At 36.2% G+C, this 17,284-nt stretch overlaps 1 protein-coding gene across 1 annotated transcript in view; it reads right to left on the reverse strand.

Annotated features, from left to right (window-relative positions):
* The window catches only part of EFCAB13 (EF-hand calcium binding domain 13), a 237,660-nt gene that overhangs the window by 152,644 nt on the left and 67,732 nt on the right, over positions 1 to 17,284 (reverse strand). Inside the window, exons 20-23 of the mRNA XM_032265955.1 lie at positions 14,510 to 14,554; positions 11,286 to 11,429; positions 9,392 to 9,463; positions 1,550 to 1,693 (exon numbers count right to left, since the gene is read on the reverse strand). Coding sequence (XP_032121846.1) covers positions 1,550 to 1,693; positions 9,392 to 9,463; positions 11,286 to 11,429; positions 14,510 to 14,554 — 405 coding nt within the window. The remainder of the gene's footprint in view (positions 1 to 1,549; positions 1,694 to 9,391; positions 9,464 to 11,285; positions 11,430 to 14,509; positions 14,555 to 17,284) is intronic.

A 17,284-nucleotide genomic window follows, 5' to 3' on the forward strand; every position in this document is an offset into this window, starting at 1 on the left:
AAAACAACTACTAATAGACCTAAGAAATGAGGTAGAGAGCAACACAGTAATAGTGGGGGACTTCAGTACTACACTGACAGCACTAGACAGGTCATCAAGACAGAAAGTCAGCAAAGAAACAATGGACTTAACAAAAGTATACAGAACATTTCATCCAACAACCGAAGACATATTCTATACACAGCACATGGAACTTTCTCCAAGGCAGGCCATATGATAGGCCACAAAATGAGCCTCAATAGATTTAAGAAAATTCAAATTATATCAAGCACTCCTCAGGCCACAATGGAGTAAAACGAAATCAACTCCAAAAGTGACCTTCAAAACCATGCAAATAAACGAAAATTTAAATAAGCTGCTCCTGAATGAGCATTGTGTCAAAAACAAAATCAAGATGGAAATTTAAAAAATCATCGAACTGAACAACCATAATGACACAACCTATCAAAATATCTGGGATACAGCAAAGGCAGTACTAAGAGGAAAGGTCATAGCCTTAAATGCCTACATCAAAAAGACTGAAAGAGCACAAATTGACCTCTGAGGTCACACCTCAAGGAACTAGAGAAACAAGAACAAACCAAACCTAAACCCAGCAGAAGGAAATAACCAAGATCAGACCAGAACTAAATGAAATTGAAACAAAACAAAACAAAACAAAAATACAAAAGATAAATGAAACAAAACGCTGCTTCTTTGAAAAGATAAATAAAATTGAGAGACCACTAGCAAGATCAACCAAAAAAAGAAGAAAGTCCAAATAACCTCACTAAGAAATGAAACAGGAGATATTACAACTGACAGCACTGAAATACAAAAGATCATTCAATGCTACTATGAACACCCTTGCACATGGAAATCAGAAAACCTAGAAAAGATTGATAAGTTCCTGAAAAAATACAACCCTCCTAGCTTAAATCAGGAAGAATTAAATACCCTGAACAGACCAATAATCCTAATATCTTTAATCCTAAAGACATTAAATCAATAATTTATGAATTTATGAATTCTACTAAACATTCAAGGAAGAAAATAGTCTCTTCTAAAAAATAGGAAAAAAGAATACACCCCAACTCATTGTAAGAATGTATCATGGATAATATTCAGCTGTAACAGTCATTAAAATACTAAAATTATTTTTTATATTTATAAATATCTGCTTTCCTGAGCCACCATGTGCAACACCCACCAGTAACCCTGGATATCACCATAATTTAGCTTCCAAAAGCCAAAAAGGCCTCCAGGATCCTGTTTTACTACATAGAAGGCATTCTGATTGACCACTGCCTGTGCCAGTCACTTCACAAAATAATCTCACCTCCTAAGTACCATCATTAGACTCACACAGGGATAAGATGAGCTCTGACTTCCCCATTTGTTTGGCCCCCATGAAGCTCAGGGTTGGCACACCTGTAGGGGCAGCACCAGTGTCTCGCAGACATCCCACTGCAGCTTCCACAGGTAACCCTCTAGCCCTGCATGTCCTACCCATAGACCTTCCCCTGGTAGAGGATGGTTTTTATAAGATAGATGCATTGAAACTACTAACCATGTTCAGGTACATGTCTTAACATTACAGTAAGTACAGCATTAGCTGTATGAAGGTCGTTGTCCATTAATAACGTCTTGAGGTCAGAGACATCAATTAGATCATTCTGGAGAATTTGGGCAGTAGCTAGGAGTATCTGTGTAGCTGCAAAAAAGAGAGCAAAAGCAAATGTTTCAACAGTAGAAATAGAGTATATGTTATTAGTTATCACTTAGTAGCCTCAGGTTGCATAAAATATGAAGATCTGATTCTATAATTTTACATGGAACTATTTTTATAGCTTTAAAAACCAGAGTTTATTATAATAGATAACAGTCACAGGGCACTTACTAAGTGCTAGGCACTGTTCTCAACAATTATACTTTTTCAAACTGCAAATGTCCTTATACTGTAATAATCCCAAGAAAGGCATTATCCTCCCCGTTTTTCAGATGAAAACACTGAGGTTAGCAAGATTAAGTTATTTACTAAATAATACATTGGTAGTGAGTGGCAAGGACAGAATTTAAGTACAGACCCTATAGTTCCAAAGCCCATCATTTTAACCACTGTGCTCTTCAAGTAGAAACATATAGGTAGTCAACCTTTATCCCTTAAGCCACATATTACTTCATATGTGGCCCTGAAATCATTGTGAAACAACACAAGTAAACTTTAAATCAAAACAGTCTTTCATTATTTAACTTAAAGTTATGTTACCTCGAAATGATTAAACTAATGAATAATGTATAAGCATAATTTTGTTATAAGAAACTGGATATTAATATTGTGAAAAATAATTACTTCAGCCCTTTGTTGACATGAGTAGCTTCTTCCTCCAGTTTTTAGTCAAACTGGCCCCAGTTGAGAATATTGTATAAATAAAATAATTTATAGGTGAAATAGAAATTATAGCTGGCTGGATATAAGAGGACAAACCCTGCTCCAATCTGTTGCAACAATAATACTATCTTCCATTTATAAGGCAACTATTGCATGATAAGAAATATATTAGAAATTTAACATTTAATACCTGGCCAAATAATCAAAGAAGATAAGGTAAAATATAGATATTGGAAAGCATTCAAAGACTCAAAAATTATATCCTCATGGTGTTTTATTTTGGAACCTAATAGAAAATGTGCTTCAAGGCCGGGCGCGGTGGCTCAAGCCTGTAATCCCAGCACTTTGGGAGGCCGAGGCGGGTGGATCACGAGGTCAAAAGATCGAGACCATCCTGGTCAACACGGTGAAACCCCGTCTCTACTAAAAATACAAAAAATTAGCTGGGCATGGTGGCGTGTGCCTGTAATCCCAGCTACTTAGGAGGCTGAGGCGGGAGAATTGCCTGAACCCAGGAGGCGGAGGTTGCGGTGAGCCGAGATCGCGCCATTGCACTCCAGCCTGGGTAACAAGAGCGAAACTCCGTCCCAAAAAAAAAAAAAAAAGAAAATGTGCTTCAGTAAAATAAGGGAGTAAATCACGACAGGAATTCAGGAAACACGTGAGCCATAGAATACTACTAAAGAGAGGGATGACAGCTGTTTACCAGGTGTAGGGGAGAAACAATCCAAATCAGAGCATCTAAAGTACATAAAACTGTGTTTGAGTATTTTGAAAATGTTAATATTCAAACTTCTTATTATGATTTCAAAAATCATAGTCAATGTTTGACTAACATTTCAAATATGATTTTGTCAGAAATGTTTAAAGTCCAAGAAGTGAAATTACCTATGCAACATCATACAACCAGTCAGTAGGAGAAAAATATCCAGGTACCTAAAATATGACTATAATGTTGTTTTTCATATACACACACCACCAATTTGCAACCCTTTTTTCTAAAAAGCTTTTAAACATTTTTTTATTTCTAAACAATGACAAACTCTCAGAAAAGTTACAAGTACAGTACAAAATATTTTGTCTGAAACATATTGGAAAAAGTAATAGGTTTATAGGAAAATATAAGCGTTTTTAAAAAAGATAATTGTTAACTCCAGGAGAAAGGGGAGGGGACAGATGGCACATGGAAAGAGGCATGGAGGTAATGGGATGACTACTGACTCATCAATGAGCTAATTTGGATAGTCATAATACTATTAATTAAACCCTGACCACTGATTTAACCAAAAACTGTGACATAATTACATTTTCACACACGTGAGTCTGCAACTTTTTAATCTACCTAATACAGAGGCATGGTCTCAATTCTTACAACTTCTATAAAAGCATTATTAGCCTTATATCCTTTTCAGCATTAAGGTTCTCTTCTTTAAAAAAAAAAAAATTAACACTACGAAGATCTGATTCTAAAGAAACTAGCACACAAAATGGACCCAACTATGCCATGTTAATGTAAAGGATTCCAATGCCTGGATATAAAAACAAAATGTGTTTCAGATTCCACTGATATTCTAAAAGGATAATAAGAAAACTTGAATAATTTTTCCAGTACCACCCAGACAGTAATTACCATGGTAACCTATGCCATAAAACAAAGTTATTTTCCAACCGTGTTCTCCTAATTCTGAACCTACTCAATTTTTTAAAATGTAATATATAGAAGACATAAAATTCAATTTACAGCACTGAATTTTAGAAAAGGAAATCTACTGATTGAATAAAAACTGTGATATATTTACAATTTGCATCTCTGACTTTGTAAATTTTTAATCAGTAGGTACTAGAGGGAAATGCTCTTATTTAATTCTTACAACTGTCATATGATATAGACATTATTATCCTTATTTTGAGGAAAAGAAAACTGAGAATAAGAGAACATATCTAATTTTCCAGGGCCAGTAATTGCCATAGTCATCCACATCATATAATAAGGCTATTTATCCATTAAGCTCTTATGATACTAAACCTATACAACTTTTTAAAATGTGAAATATTTAAGGCATAAAATTCAATTTACATCACTGAATTTCTTAAAAAAAGAAAAGTTGGGAAAACTGGCTAGTCATATGCAGAAAGCTGAGAAAAATCCCTTCCTTACACCTTATACAAAAATTAACTCTAGATGGATTAAAGATTTAAACATGAGGCATGACACCATAAAAACTCTAGAAGAAAGCCTAGGCAGTACCTTTCAGGACATAGGCATAGACAAGAACTTCATGACTAAAACACCAAAAGCAATGGCAACAAAAGCCAAAATAGACAAGTGGGATCTAATTAAACTAAAGAGCTTCTGCACAGCAAAAGAAACTATGATTAGAGTGAACCAACAACCAACAGAATGGGAAAAAGGTTTTGCAATCTACCCATCTGACAAAGGGCTAATATCCAGAATCTACAAGGAACTTAAATTTACAAGAAAAAAATAACCCCATCAAAAAGTGGACAAAGGACATGAACAGACACTTTTCAAAAGAAGACATTTATGCAGCCAACAAACATATGAAAAAAAGCTCATCATCACCGGTCATTACAGAAATGCAAATCAAAACCACATTGAGATATCACCTCACACTCATGCCAGTTAGAATGGTGCTTATTAAAAAATCAGGAGACAACAGATGCTGGAGAGGATGTGGAGAAATAAGAACACTTTTACACTGTTGGTGGGAGTGTAAATTAATTCAACCATTGTGAAAGGCAGTGTGGCGATTCCTCAAGGATCTAGAAATAGAAATACCATTTGACCCAGCAATCCCATTACTGGGTATATACCCAAAGGATTCTAAATCATTCTGTTACAAAGACACACGCACACATATGCTTATTGTGGCACTGTTCACAATAGCAAGGACTTGAAACCAAACCAAATGACCATCAATGATAGACTGGATAAAGAAAATGTGGCATATACACTGTGGAATACTATGCAGCCATAAAAAAGGATGAGTTTGTGTCCTTTGCAGGGACACGAATGAAACTGGAAACCATCATTCTTAGCAAACTGTTACAAGAACAGAAAACTAAACACTGCATGTTCTCACTCATAAGTGGGTGTTGAACAAGGAGAACACATGGACACAGGGAGGGAAACATCACACACCAAGGCCTGGGGGGATGGGGGACTAGGGGAAAAATAGCACGGGGTAGGTGGATTGGAGAAAGAAAGCATTAGGAGAAATACCTAATGTAGATGACAGGGCAATGAATGCAGCAAACAACCATCATGGCGTGTGTATACCTATGTAACAAAGCTGCATGATCTGCACATGTACCCCAGAACTTAAAGTATAATTTAAAACAGAAAATATTAGTAAAAAAAGAAAGACACAAGCATAGACTCTAATATGACTCAAGAAAAAGTAAACTTATTATATGACAACTTAAAGCAAAAGAAAGGTGAAGGCTCTAAAGCTGGAGAATTTAATGCCAGCAAAGGATGGCTTGATAATTTTAGAAAGATATTTGGCTTTTAAAATCTCAAGATAACAGAAGCAGCAACTTCTTCTGACCAAGAGGCAATGGACGAGTTTCCAGGCTCCATTAAGAAAATCATTGAGGAGAGGCCGGGCGCGATGGCTCAAGCCTGTAATCCCAGCACTTTGGGAGGCCGAGGCGGGTGGATCACGAGGTCAAGAGATCGAGACCATCCTGGTCAACACGGTGAAACCCCATCTCTACTAAAAATACAAAAAATTAGCTGGGCATGGTGGCGCATGCCTGTAATCCCAGCTACTCAGGAGGCTGAGGCAGGAGAATTGCCTGAACCCAGGAGGCGGAGGTTGCGGTGAGCCGAGATCGCGCCATTGCACTCCAGCCTGGGTAACAAGAGCGAAACTCCGTCCCCAAAAAAAAAAAAAAAGAAAATTATTGAGGAGAAAGAATATATCCCAGAACACATTTTTAATGCAGACAAAAGTGCTCTATTCTGGAAAATAATGTCACAAGGGACATTTATTAGTAAGGAGGAGAAACAAGTACCAGGATTTAAGAAGGGTGGGCTAGCTTTAATGTTTTGTGCAAATGTAGTTAGGTTTAAAATCAGGACTGTCCTTATCTGTAAAGCTACTAACCCTCAAGCCTTGAAAAGAAAAGATAAACACCTGCTCCCATCTTTTAATTGGGTAACAAGAAGTTTTGGACAACCAAAATGCCTTTTCTGGATTGGTTTCATCAATGCTTTGCCCCTGAAGCAAGGAAAAGACTGCCTTTTAGAGTTCTTTTGATATTGGACAATGCCTCTAGTCACCCGAAACCCTATGAATTCAACACCAAAAGGGTCGAAGTGGTATCTTTACCCCCAAACATGACATCAGCTTCTACATTAGGGGGTCAAAAGAACCTTTAAAGGCTCATTACACATGTATGGAAATAATTATCAACATTGTGGAAGAGAACCCTGACAGAGAGAACAACATGAAAGGCTTCAGTAGGATGCCACATCAAGCCCCAAACAATAAACTCCCAATGGAGAAAGCTGTGTCCAGATGTTGTATATGACTTCACAGTATTTATAACAGAGCTAAACAAGGAGATCATAAAAGAGATTATGGATATGGTGAGAAAAAAAAGATGAAGGATGAAAGGTTTCAAGATATGGCTATTGGGAGAAATTCAAGAGTTCATATACACAACACCAGAGGAATTAACTGAAGGTGGCTTGATAGAGGTGAGTGCTTCCAAACAGTGCCAGATGATAAGGAAGAAGACATATAAGAAGCAATGCCAGGAAACAAATTGACATTAGACAATCTGGTAAAACGGTTCCAGTTATTCAAGGCTGCTTCGACTTTTTTTATGACATGAACCCTTCTATGATATGGACATTGAAACTAAAGCAAAAGATTGGTATCATAGAGAACATTTTTAGAGAAATGAAAAGCCAAAAATGTCAGACAGAAAGTATGATGTATTTCCATAAAGTTAAACCAAGTGTCCTTGCCTCTTCTGCCTCCTCTTCCACCTCCTCCACCTCTTCTGTCTCTCCCACTCCTGAGATAGCAAAACCAACTTCTCTTCCTCCTCTTCCTACTCAACTTGAAGATCATGAGGATGAGGATGATGATTCACTTGCACTTAATGAAGAGTAAACATATTCTATCTCCCTTATGATTTTATTAATAATATTTTCTTTTCTCTAGCTTGCATTATTGTAAGAAACAGTAATATATATATATGCATATGCATATAAAATATGCATTAATCATAAAAATATGCATTAATCAATCATATATGTTATTGATAAGGCTTCCAGTCAACAGTAGACTATTAGTAATTAAGTTTCGAGGGAGTCTGAAATTATACATAAAATTTTGACTGTGTAGCCACTCATTTTCCAGCCACTCTCTTGAAGCAAAAGTATCCACTTACCCTTGAACTTTGGAAAATGTGGACTTTCTTTCATTTTCATTAAGCAATCTTTTAAATCCACCTACATATTATCTACAAGGTGCCCCTAACCCCCACATTGTTCAACAGTCAATTGTACTAATTCACAATATAATATAAACGAATTTTGAAAATATATGCTATCAGCATGGATGTAGCTGGAGGCCATTATCCTAAGTGCATTAACACAGAAACAGAAAATCAAATACTGCATGTTCTTACTTAACAAGCATGAGCTGAACGTGGGGTACTCATGAACACAAAGATGGCAACAATTGAAACTTGGGACTACTAGAGGAGGGGAGAGGTAGGAGGGGAAAGGGTTGTAAAACTAACTATTGCATACTATTCTCAGTACCTGGGTGATGGGATCATTCATATCCCAAATCTCAGCATCATACAATATACCCAGGTAACAAACCTGCACATGTACCCACTGAATCTAAAATAAAAGTTGAAAAAAAAGAAAGAAAGCATATGCTATGTAAAAAAAAATTAGACTCAAAAAAATACAATATGATTACATTTATATAAAATGTTCAAAACAAGCAAATTCATACAGAAAGTAGATTAGTGGTTGTCAGTAGTTGGAGAGAGGTGGGAGTGGAGAATAACTGCTAACAGGTACATAATTTCTTTTGGGGTCATAAAAATGTTTTAGAATTAGAAACTGGTGATGGTTGTACAACTTTCTGAATATACTAAAAATCACTGAACGGTACACTTTAAAAGGGTGAAGTTAATGGTATATAAATTATTTCTCAATTTTAAAAGCTACATCTGATTAAAAATATTATAAGGCATCCAATTTTAGAGATATTAAAATGTAAAAAATGTGAGATAAGGACATTTGCTTCACCAAAGCATTTAGAAATACATCTTTGATAAGGGTGTCTGCATCCATGAAGAGTTCTTTGGTAGGAGTTCTTTACAGACTTAGGAGTTAGGAAAATATGTTGGTGTTGAAATGGCCTCCCTAATTTCAAAAAGAATAAGATGAACCTCAGGGACAGAGGCCAAGCAGAAGTCTTTAAATAGCAAGGGCAAAATGATGTGGTTAGGCAACATCGATAGTATGGTAATACATGGATTGATACTGCAGGGATTTAGAAGGACTTATTAACTGAAGTTAGGATTTCTATAACTGATATAGATGGGCAGTCCAGTTGCGTACACCTGAAAACTCCAGAGGCATGACTTAAGATGACACAACAAAAACTGATGGCACCTCATCCAATTCCACACATGATTTAATTCACAGATCCAGAAGTTCTTGAATTAAGAAAAATCTAACTACCTTTGGGAAAGGACCTTGCAATAATAGTAAAGGCACTTAATATGAATCTTTTTAACCTTGCCTTATTTTCCACTTCATTATATCTTTGCCCAAGTTTCTTCACTTATTTTTATATTATTATATTACTTATATTATACAGCATAAGTGGCTTGAAATCCTTTTTAAAACTAGAGAGGCTAAAAATTTAAAACCTGAAATCCAGATAGTGATTTTTAAATGTCATTTATTAATATGTATTTTCTAGCCACTCTCTTGAACAAGAAATATTCACTTACCCTTGGACTTTTGGAAATATGGACTTTCTTTCATTTTCATTAAGAAATCTTTTAAATCCACCTCCATATTATCTGGAAGGTCAAAGACAAACATGCTGCCATTAAAAACCTGATACTGAATTGGCACATGAAATAAAGACGGATTTATTTCACTCTAAAGAGCTAAAATTTCACTCTAGCTCACTTTTCTGTCTCAAATGACTGAAACTATTTCAATAGAACTTTTAACACTTTTATAAGCTACCCAGTGAATAGTTAATAATATTACCAGCAAACAATAGCTAACATTTTTGAGTTCCTTATATATACTAGGCACCCTTGCATGGTGTTTTACATATATTAAATCAGATAATTTTCACAATAATTCTATGATGTGGATATTCTTTACATGTCTATTTTTAAAAGATGAAAGTAAATGGAAATTAAATAACTTGTCCAGGTCACAAAGTCGGGAAGTATTAGGGATTGTGTTTGAATTGATGCAGTCTAAGGCCAGAGGAGACAATGTTATTAGAATACACACATACATGCACATGTAGATATTGTACACACACACACACACACACACACAGAGTCACAAGTGAAGTAAGGTGCAATAATGTGACACAGTAGACAATCTAGGGCTATAGTTATATTAAGGAGACTTTGAGTTTAAACAAAAAGGCAGACCTGGGTAGGGCAGAAACCATCTGACTACAAACCCCTAGAGATGCTCTATAACATATAACATTCCATGGATGTGTGACTGAGTCATATGAAGGAAATAACAAAAAGTTAACCAGGAACTGAGATCCAGAATGCTAAGCACTGAGTACTAACACTAAAACTATCTTGGGGATAGAGATGAGACCCAGAAATGGCTAGGTGCTTGATTTAAATGCTCATACAGAGTCATAAAAAAAGATTCAAGCCCATATAAATAAGAGTGGGAACTTAGATACCAAATAAAACTGAAATGCTTAAAGGGTTTCAATCTTGGTTTTAAAAAAAGAAATTAAAATATTATATTTATTGGCTCAAGTAAACAAGAAGGCCTAAATCTTCCCAATTCTGAGAGAAAGTGGGAAAAAAAATCTCTTGTGAGAAATTGAAGGCCCAAAATGCATCTCATGTAGGTGGGAAGTCTAAATTTATACCACTCTGATGATGTTAGAAAACTAAGGTCAAAAAATAAAAATTGATCTAGGTGAATAACAATCTAGGGAACCTGAGAAAATCAATAACTAGACTGTTCTGGAGAGATATTCTTAAACCTAGGACTCACAGGATTCCCAAAGACACAAACTGGTTAAGATAAGCCCAAAATAAATGTTCACCTAAAACCAACAGAACTCAGCGGCTTCTAGAAGTAGTCCCAAATGATTTGACTTCCTAAAAGTAAATGTGTATAGGAAAGGCAATCAAGTACATACTACATGAAGTCAAAGACAGAAAACGAGGTAAATATGGACTACTTGAAAACAATGACTAAAACTAAATGACTTATTTTAAAATGTAGTGAGCTCTCAGATATTTCATATGGTTAAAAATAAAAACAGAACAAGTACTGTAAAAAAAAAAATTAAAGCAGACCTACTCTGAAAAAGATTGTATATCAAAATAAGCTGCTGTTGTCATGTCTTTATTTTATTATATATACAATTTATGGTATTTTTCCACACATGCTTATAAGTAATGAATGGTAATTATCTAAATAAGCATATACAGTATCCATATGAGTATGAATAGATAGATAAGTTCAATGAATATTTAAATTAGTACACTGGTTTGGCTCTAATTTGTATCAACCTAAGCCTCCAACAGAAAAATGATTCCCTTTAGCATCTTACTCTCTAAGACTATTTTTCATAAGTAGGAAAAAAATGAAAAGAATCTCAGGCCAAAAACTGCTCACCACTGATGTTACAACAGTTAAGGGCTTCCTTGAAGTCTTCCTCAGTTAAATTAACATTCAAACATTTTAAGGCATGCTCCAAGTCAGGTATACCAATCTTGGCATTATCAACATGTGACAAGATGTAAGCGGCTTCTTTAATCTCTACAAAGATAAATGTACACAAGATATTATAGTGTAAAAAACATTCAAAATAATTTGTCCAAAATTTACTATAGGTAAACCCTCAAATTAAATATTGTCTGAACCAAAATCTCTCCAAAGGAAACACAATATTTGCTATTTGTAACTGATGGCCCATTTCCCTCAAGCAGCATTCGAAACAAAAACATTTTATGGCTAAGAGAATAATATGATGGGTTATTGACATATATTATAATAAGACTTTATCTTCATTCATTCATCCATTAAAAACTGAATGAGCTGTATGCCTCCCTTAAGTAATAGTTATGCCCTGTACATGTAGGTCTAAGGATTTCTATAAGCTGATGATATAAATAAAGGCTAAAATTAGAGATTGAAGCTTCTGAGCCCAGGGCCTGGGATAGTTCATATTATGCTTTTGTGTAAATTGGAAAAAGACACCTCTTCTCTATGCATCAGTTACAAAAAAGGGCAGTTTCACTAGGCAACTGCAATCCAGCACAGAGGTTCAAAGCTTGGAGTATTTCAACCTCCACTTGTGCTCTCTCAACCAGGCACCTATATGCAAAGCACAACCCATATAACCAAATGGGGCAGTCCTGTTGATCTCACATCAATTTAAAATATAAAACATAATCATTATCTCGTATGTATGTATGTATGTATTTATTTATTTAGAGATGGAGTCTCATTCTGTCACCCAGGCTGGAGTACAGTGGTGCGATCTCGGCTCACTGCAAACTCTACTTCCTAGGTTCAAGCAATTCTCCTGCCTCAGCTTCCTGAGTAGCTGGGATTACAGGTGCATACCACCATGCCCAGGTAATTTTTTTTTAATATTTAGTGGAGACAAGGATTTGCCATGTTGGCCAGGCTGGTCTCGAACTTCTGAGCTCAAGTGATCCTCCTGCCTCGGCCTCCCAAAGTGCTGGGATTACAGGTGTAAGCCACCACATCCAGCCTAATTTTTCATTCATACCATTTCTCAATCCATTTTTCCCTCAACCCCCAAATGAAGTTGTCTATGTTTCCATATTCTGAAAATTGTTGCATTACACCAGGAGATCTAAACCTTCATGGAGGTCACTTGGAAAGAACACCATAATATCATCTTAGACCTATATTCATTCTACTAACAATTACTTTACAGCTTCTAAGATCAACAATAAAAAAATTCAGTCTCTCTTGTCAAAGAGTTTGTAAGTTCCTTGATGAGAGAGAATAAACCTGTCATATCTATACACAAAATTATAATATATTATATAGTAAGTGATTTGAGAAAAATACACATACAAAATTATGGAAGCAGTGTGACAATTCACCTAACCTAGATTTAATAAGTGATGAATACTGAGAAGGCAGTCTTATGGCATGAGAAATGACATTTGAGCTGAGTTTTGGGGGGGTAATGTTAGTTTGTCTGTCAGGGAATGCATCCAAAGGAAACAGTACATGTAAATAAAAAAGCAAATAGTGCCAATTTAAGTTGTGCTAAGTAGTGTGGCTACAGGATAAATACAAATGCAGAAGTAATAAAAGGTGAGGCTGAAGAGATAAGAAGACAGATCTATTCAGTCATTCATTCAATAATTATTTACAATTATGAGTTAATAACAAAAGATTTGGAACAATACGTAGCATAGTAAATATTACATAAGTATCAGATGCTAGTATTAGTTATCTTTAAGAGTCTAATAACAGCCAGGACTGTGCTAAGTCCTGGAGATACAATGGTAAGCAAAGTGGAGACACAGTTCTTGACCCAATGATACCAGGTAAAGGTAAGTGTGAGGAAGAGATATTAATCAAATAGTCAAAAACATGAACAGATATTTATAATATGAATTAAGTGCTATGAAATGGACACAGTTTAATAGGAGCATATAACAAAGGAAACAAAAAAAAGTGACCTATAGTAGCCACTGATAATAGGCTTTTCTATAATTGACTCATAGAGTCAAAAGAGATTATTTTCCAGCTTTAGGACTTAATGTTGTTTTCCCTTTTTGGCTTCAGACTTACTTGGGACCAATTATCCCTTTCTTTTCACTTATTTCGCCCTCTTGGAATGGATATGTCTATCCTATGCCTATGTGTTTTAGAAGCATGTACCTTGCTAATTTCACAGGCCTACTACTGGAGGAGAATTTGCCTCAAGATAAATTGTGCCTTGAGTCTTACCCATCTGATTAAGATGAGACTCTGGAATCTGGACCTTTGAGTGATGCAGGAACAAGTTAAGACTTTCGGGGCTATTCAGATGGAATGAATGTATTTTGCATGTAAAAAGGGCATCAATTTTGAGAGCCAGGGGTGTAATGCTATGGTTTGATTGTGTTCCCCAAAGTTTATGTGCTGGAAACTTAATCCCCAATTCAACAGTGTAGACAGGTGGGGCCTAATAAGAGGAGGTTAAGTCACAAAGGTTCTGCCCTCATGAATGAATTAATGTCAGTGATTCAGTTATTGCAAGAGTGGGCTTGTTATAAAAGTAAGTTCAGTCTCCTCTTGCTCTGTTGCTCTCTCAAACTTTCTTGCCCTTCTGCCTTCTACCATGGGATGACACAGCAAGAGAGCCCTCACTAGATGTGGGCCTCTTGACCTTGGATTTCCTAGCTTCTAGAAATATAAGAAATAAATATATTTTTCTTTTTTTTTAAGCAAATCATCCAGTCTGTGGTATTCTGTTATAGCAACACAAAATGGATTACAACAGTAGGCGAAGAGGATCAGGGAAGAATATTCCAGGGAATAGAATATGCAAAAGTCTTGTGGTGAGCGGAAAGGAGAGTAAGAAACTTAAGTCAATTTAGTTGAAGTACACAAAGCAAGGATAATGGTACAAAATAATGCTAGAGAGATAGGGCATGGAGGATTTTAATCTTTATCCTAATAACAACAGGAAATGTTTAAAGAGTTATAAATAGGGGGAGGTAACATGATCAGATTTCTATTGTGGAAAAATAGTAATCAGGGTGAAGTAGGCAGGAAAAAGTAGAAATACATTGGTACTTGGCAATTATTCTAAAAAAATATCTCTTATTATTGAAATCTTTCTCATATACAAAGTTCTTACTCACCATTTACCGTTGGTAATTTTAGATCTGAAGCCTCTTTCCTAAAACCTGCAAATTTACAGAGAGAGAGATTATACAATGAGGAATGGCATCCTGATCTTACCCAGGTTTAAAAGAAAACCAATGGACAGACTGAATACTTCTTTTCCCACTAACATTTATCATCAATGACCATTCTCTTCTCAAAAATTGTTCTCTGGCTCCCAAAATATCCATTCTCCCCTCATTCTTTGCTTACTTCTTAGGCTCTCTCATGGTTATCTTCCACTAACTCCTTAAATGTGGCAGTTTCTAATGTCACAAATGCTTCCTTTCTCCCTAAAGGGACAAGTTAATCCCCAGCCTATCTGTTCAATAAAATGCTTAATTATTGGTCTACACTGTCCTTTTTGATCTCTTACCTACCTATCTACTACCTAATCCTAGAATTTTTCCTAAGGACAAGTTACAGTTATACCCATTCACCCCACACACTTCCTACCGAGATGCAAATTGGTATAGAGATCTGAGGAACAGAAATAAAATCTGTTCATTTGCATAGATGGACCCTACTGTACTTAAAGAACAGTTTAGAATAACTCAGCCCAGGTATTACCTTGAAACAAACAGAGATTAAAATATACATAAATTATATTTGCTTTGTGTTTTTGTTTTAAGCAGGATGAACAAAACAACTAACCTATAAAAAGTACTCTTAAAATAGTAGGTTTGGGCAATTTTATATGATAACTCTAAAACAAGATCTCTGAACCTAGACACTATTAATATTTTTGGCCAGGTAATTATTTGGGGGCAAGGGTATTATCTGTAAATTGTAGGATGTTTAGCAGCAACCCTTACCTCTATTCACTAGATGCCAGTAGTACTCTCCCATCAGTTGTGATAACCAACATTGTCTCTAGATATTGCCAAATATTCCCTGGTGTGAGGTGGGGGGCAATGAGGGATTTGATCATATTTTTTATTTATTTATTTATTTTGAGGCAGAGTCTTGCTCTCTCACCCAGGCTGGAGTGCAGTGGCATCATCTCGGCTCACTATGACTTCTACCTCCCAGATTCAAGCATTCTCGTGCCTCAGCCTCCCAAGTAGCTACGACTACAGCCATGCACCACCATGCCAGGCTAATTTTTGTATTTTTTTTAGTAGAGATGGGATTTCGCCACATTGGCCAGACTGTTCTCAAACTCCTGACCTCAGGTGATCTGCCTGCCTTGACCTCCCTAAGTGCTAGGATTATAGGTGTGAGCCACTGCCCCCAGCCTGATTACATTTTTTAGATGAAGCTAAATTTAAAGGCAGGAAATTACTTTTTTTATTATTATATTTTAAGTTCTGAGATACATGTGCAGAATGTGCAGCTTTGTTACATAGGTATACACAGGCATGGTAGTTTGCTGCACCCATCAACACATCATCTGCATTAGGTATTTCTCCTAATGCTGTCCCTACCCTAGCCTCCTACTCTCCCACAGGCCTCGGTGTGTGATGTTTTCCTCCCTGTGTCCATGTGTTCTCATTGTTCAACTCCCACTTATGAGTGAGAACATGTACTGTTTGGTTTTCTCTTCCTATGTTAGTTTGCTGAGAATGATGGTTTCTAGCTTCATCGATGTCCTGGCAGAGGACATGAACTCATCCTTTTTATGGCTGCATAGTATTTCATGGTATATATGCCACGTTTTCTTCATCTATTCTATCATTGATGGGCATCTGGGTTGGTTCCAAGTCTTCGCTATTGTAAATAGTGCTGCAGTAAACATACATGTGCATGTGTCTTTAAAGCAGAATGATTTATAACCCTTTGAGTATATACTCAGTAATGGGATTGCTGGGTCAAATGATATTTCTGGTTCTAGATCCTTGAGGAATCTTGGATTCCTCAGGTAAGGAACCCTTACCTCTATTCACTAGATGCCAGTAGTACTCTCCCATCAGTTGTGATAACCAACATTGTCTCTAGATATTGCCAAATATTCCCTGGTGTGAGGTGGGGGGCAATGAGGGATTTGATCATACTTTTTATTTATTTATTTATTTTGAGGCAGAGTCTTGCTCTCTCACCCAGGCTGGAGTGCAGTGGCATCATCTCAGCTCACTATGACATCTACCTCCCAGATTCAAGCATTCTCGTGCCTCAGCCTCCCAAGTAGCTACGACTACAGGCATGCACCACCATGCCAGGCTATAGCCACAGTGTCTTCCACAGTGATTGAACTAATTTACACTCCCACCAACAGTATAAAAGCGTTCCTATTTCTCCACACCCTCTCCAGCATCTGTTGTTTCCTGACTTTTTAATGATCACCATTCCAACTGGTGTAAGATAGTATTTCATTGTGGTTTTGATTTGCATTTCTCTAATGACCAGTGATGATGAGCTCTTTTTCATAAGTTTGCTGGTTACATAAATGTCTTCCTTTGAGAAATGTCTGTTCATATCCTTTGCCCACTTTTTGATGGGGTTGTTTTTTTCTTGTAAATTTGTTTAAGTTCCTTGTAGATTCTGGATATTAGGCTTTTGTCAGATGAATAGATTGCGAAAATTTTTTCCCTTTCCACAGGTTGCCTGTTCACTCTGATGATATTTTGCTTTGCAGAAGCTCTTTAATTGGATCCCAGTTGTCAATTTTGGCTTTTGTTGCCATTGCTTTTGGTGTTTTAGTCATGAAGTCTTTGCCCATGCCTATGTCCTGAATGGTATTGCCTAGGTTTTATTCTAGGGTTTTTATGGTTTTAGGTCTCATATTTAAGCCTTTAATCTATGTTGAGTTAATT

This window comes from Sapajus apella, unplaced genomic scaffold, assembly GCF_009761245.1.
Source record: "Sapajus apella isolate SASKATOON/1434 unplaced genomic scaffold, GSC_monkey_1.0 scaffold153, whole genome shotgun sequence".
Taxonomy (NCBI): Eukaryota; Metazoa; Chordata; class Mammalia; order Primates; family Cebidae; genus Sapajus; species Sapajus apella.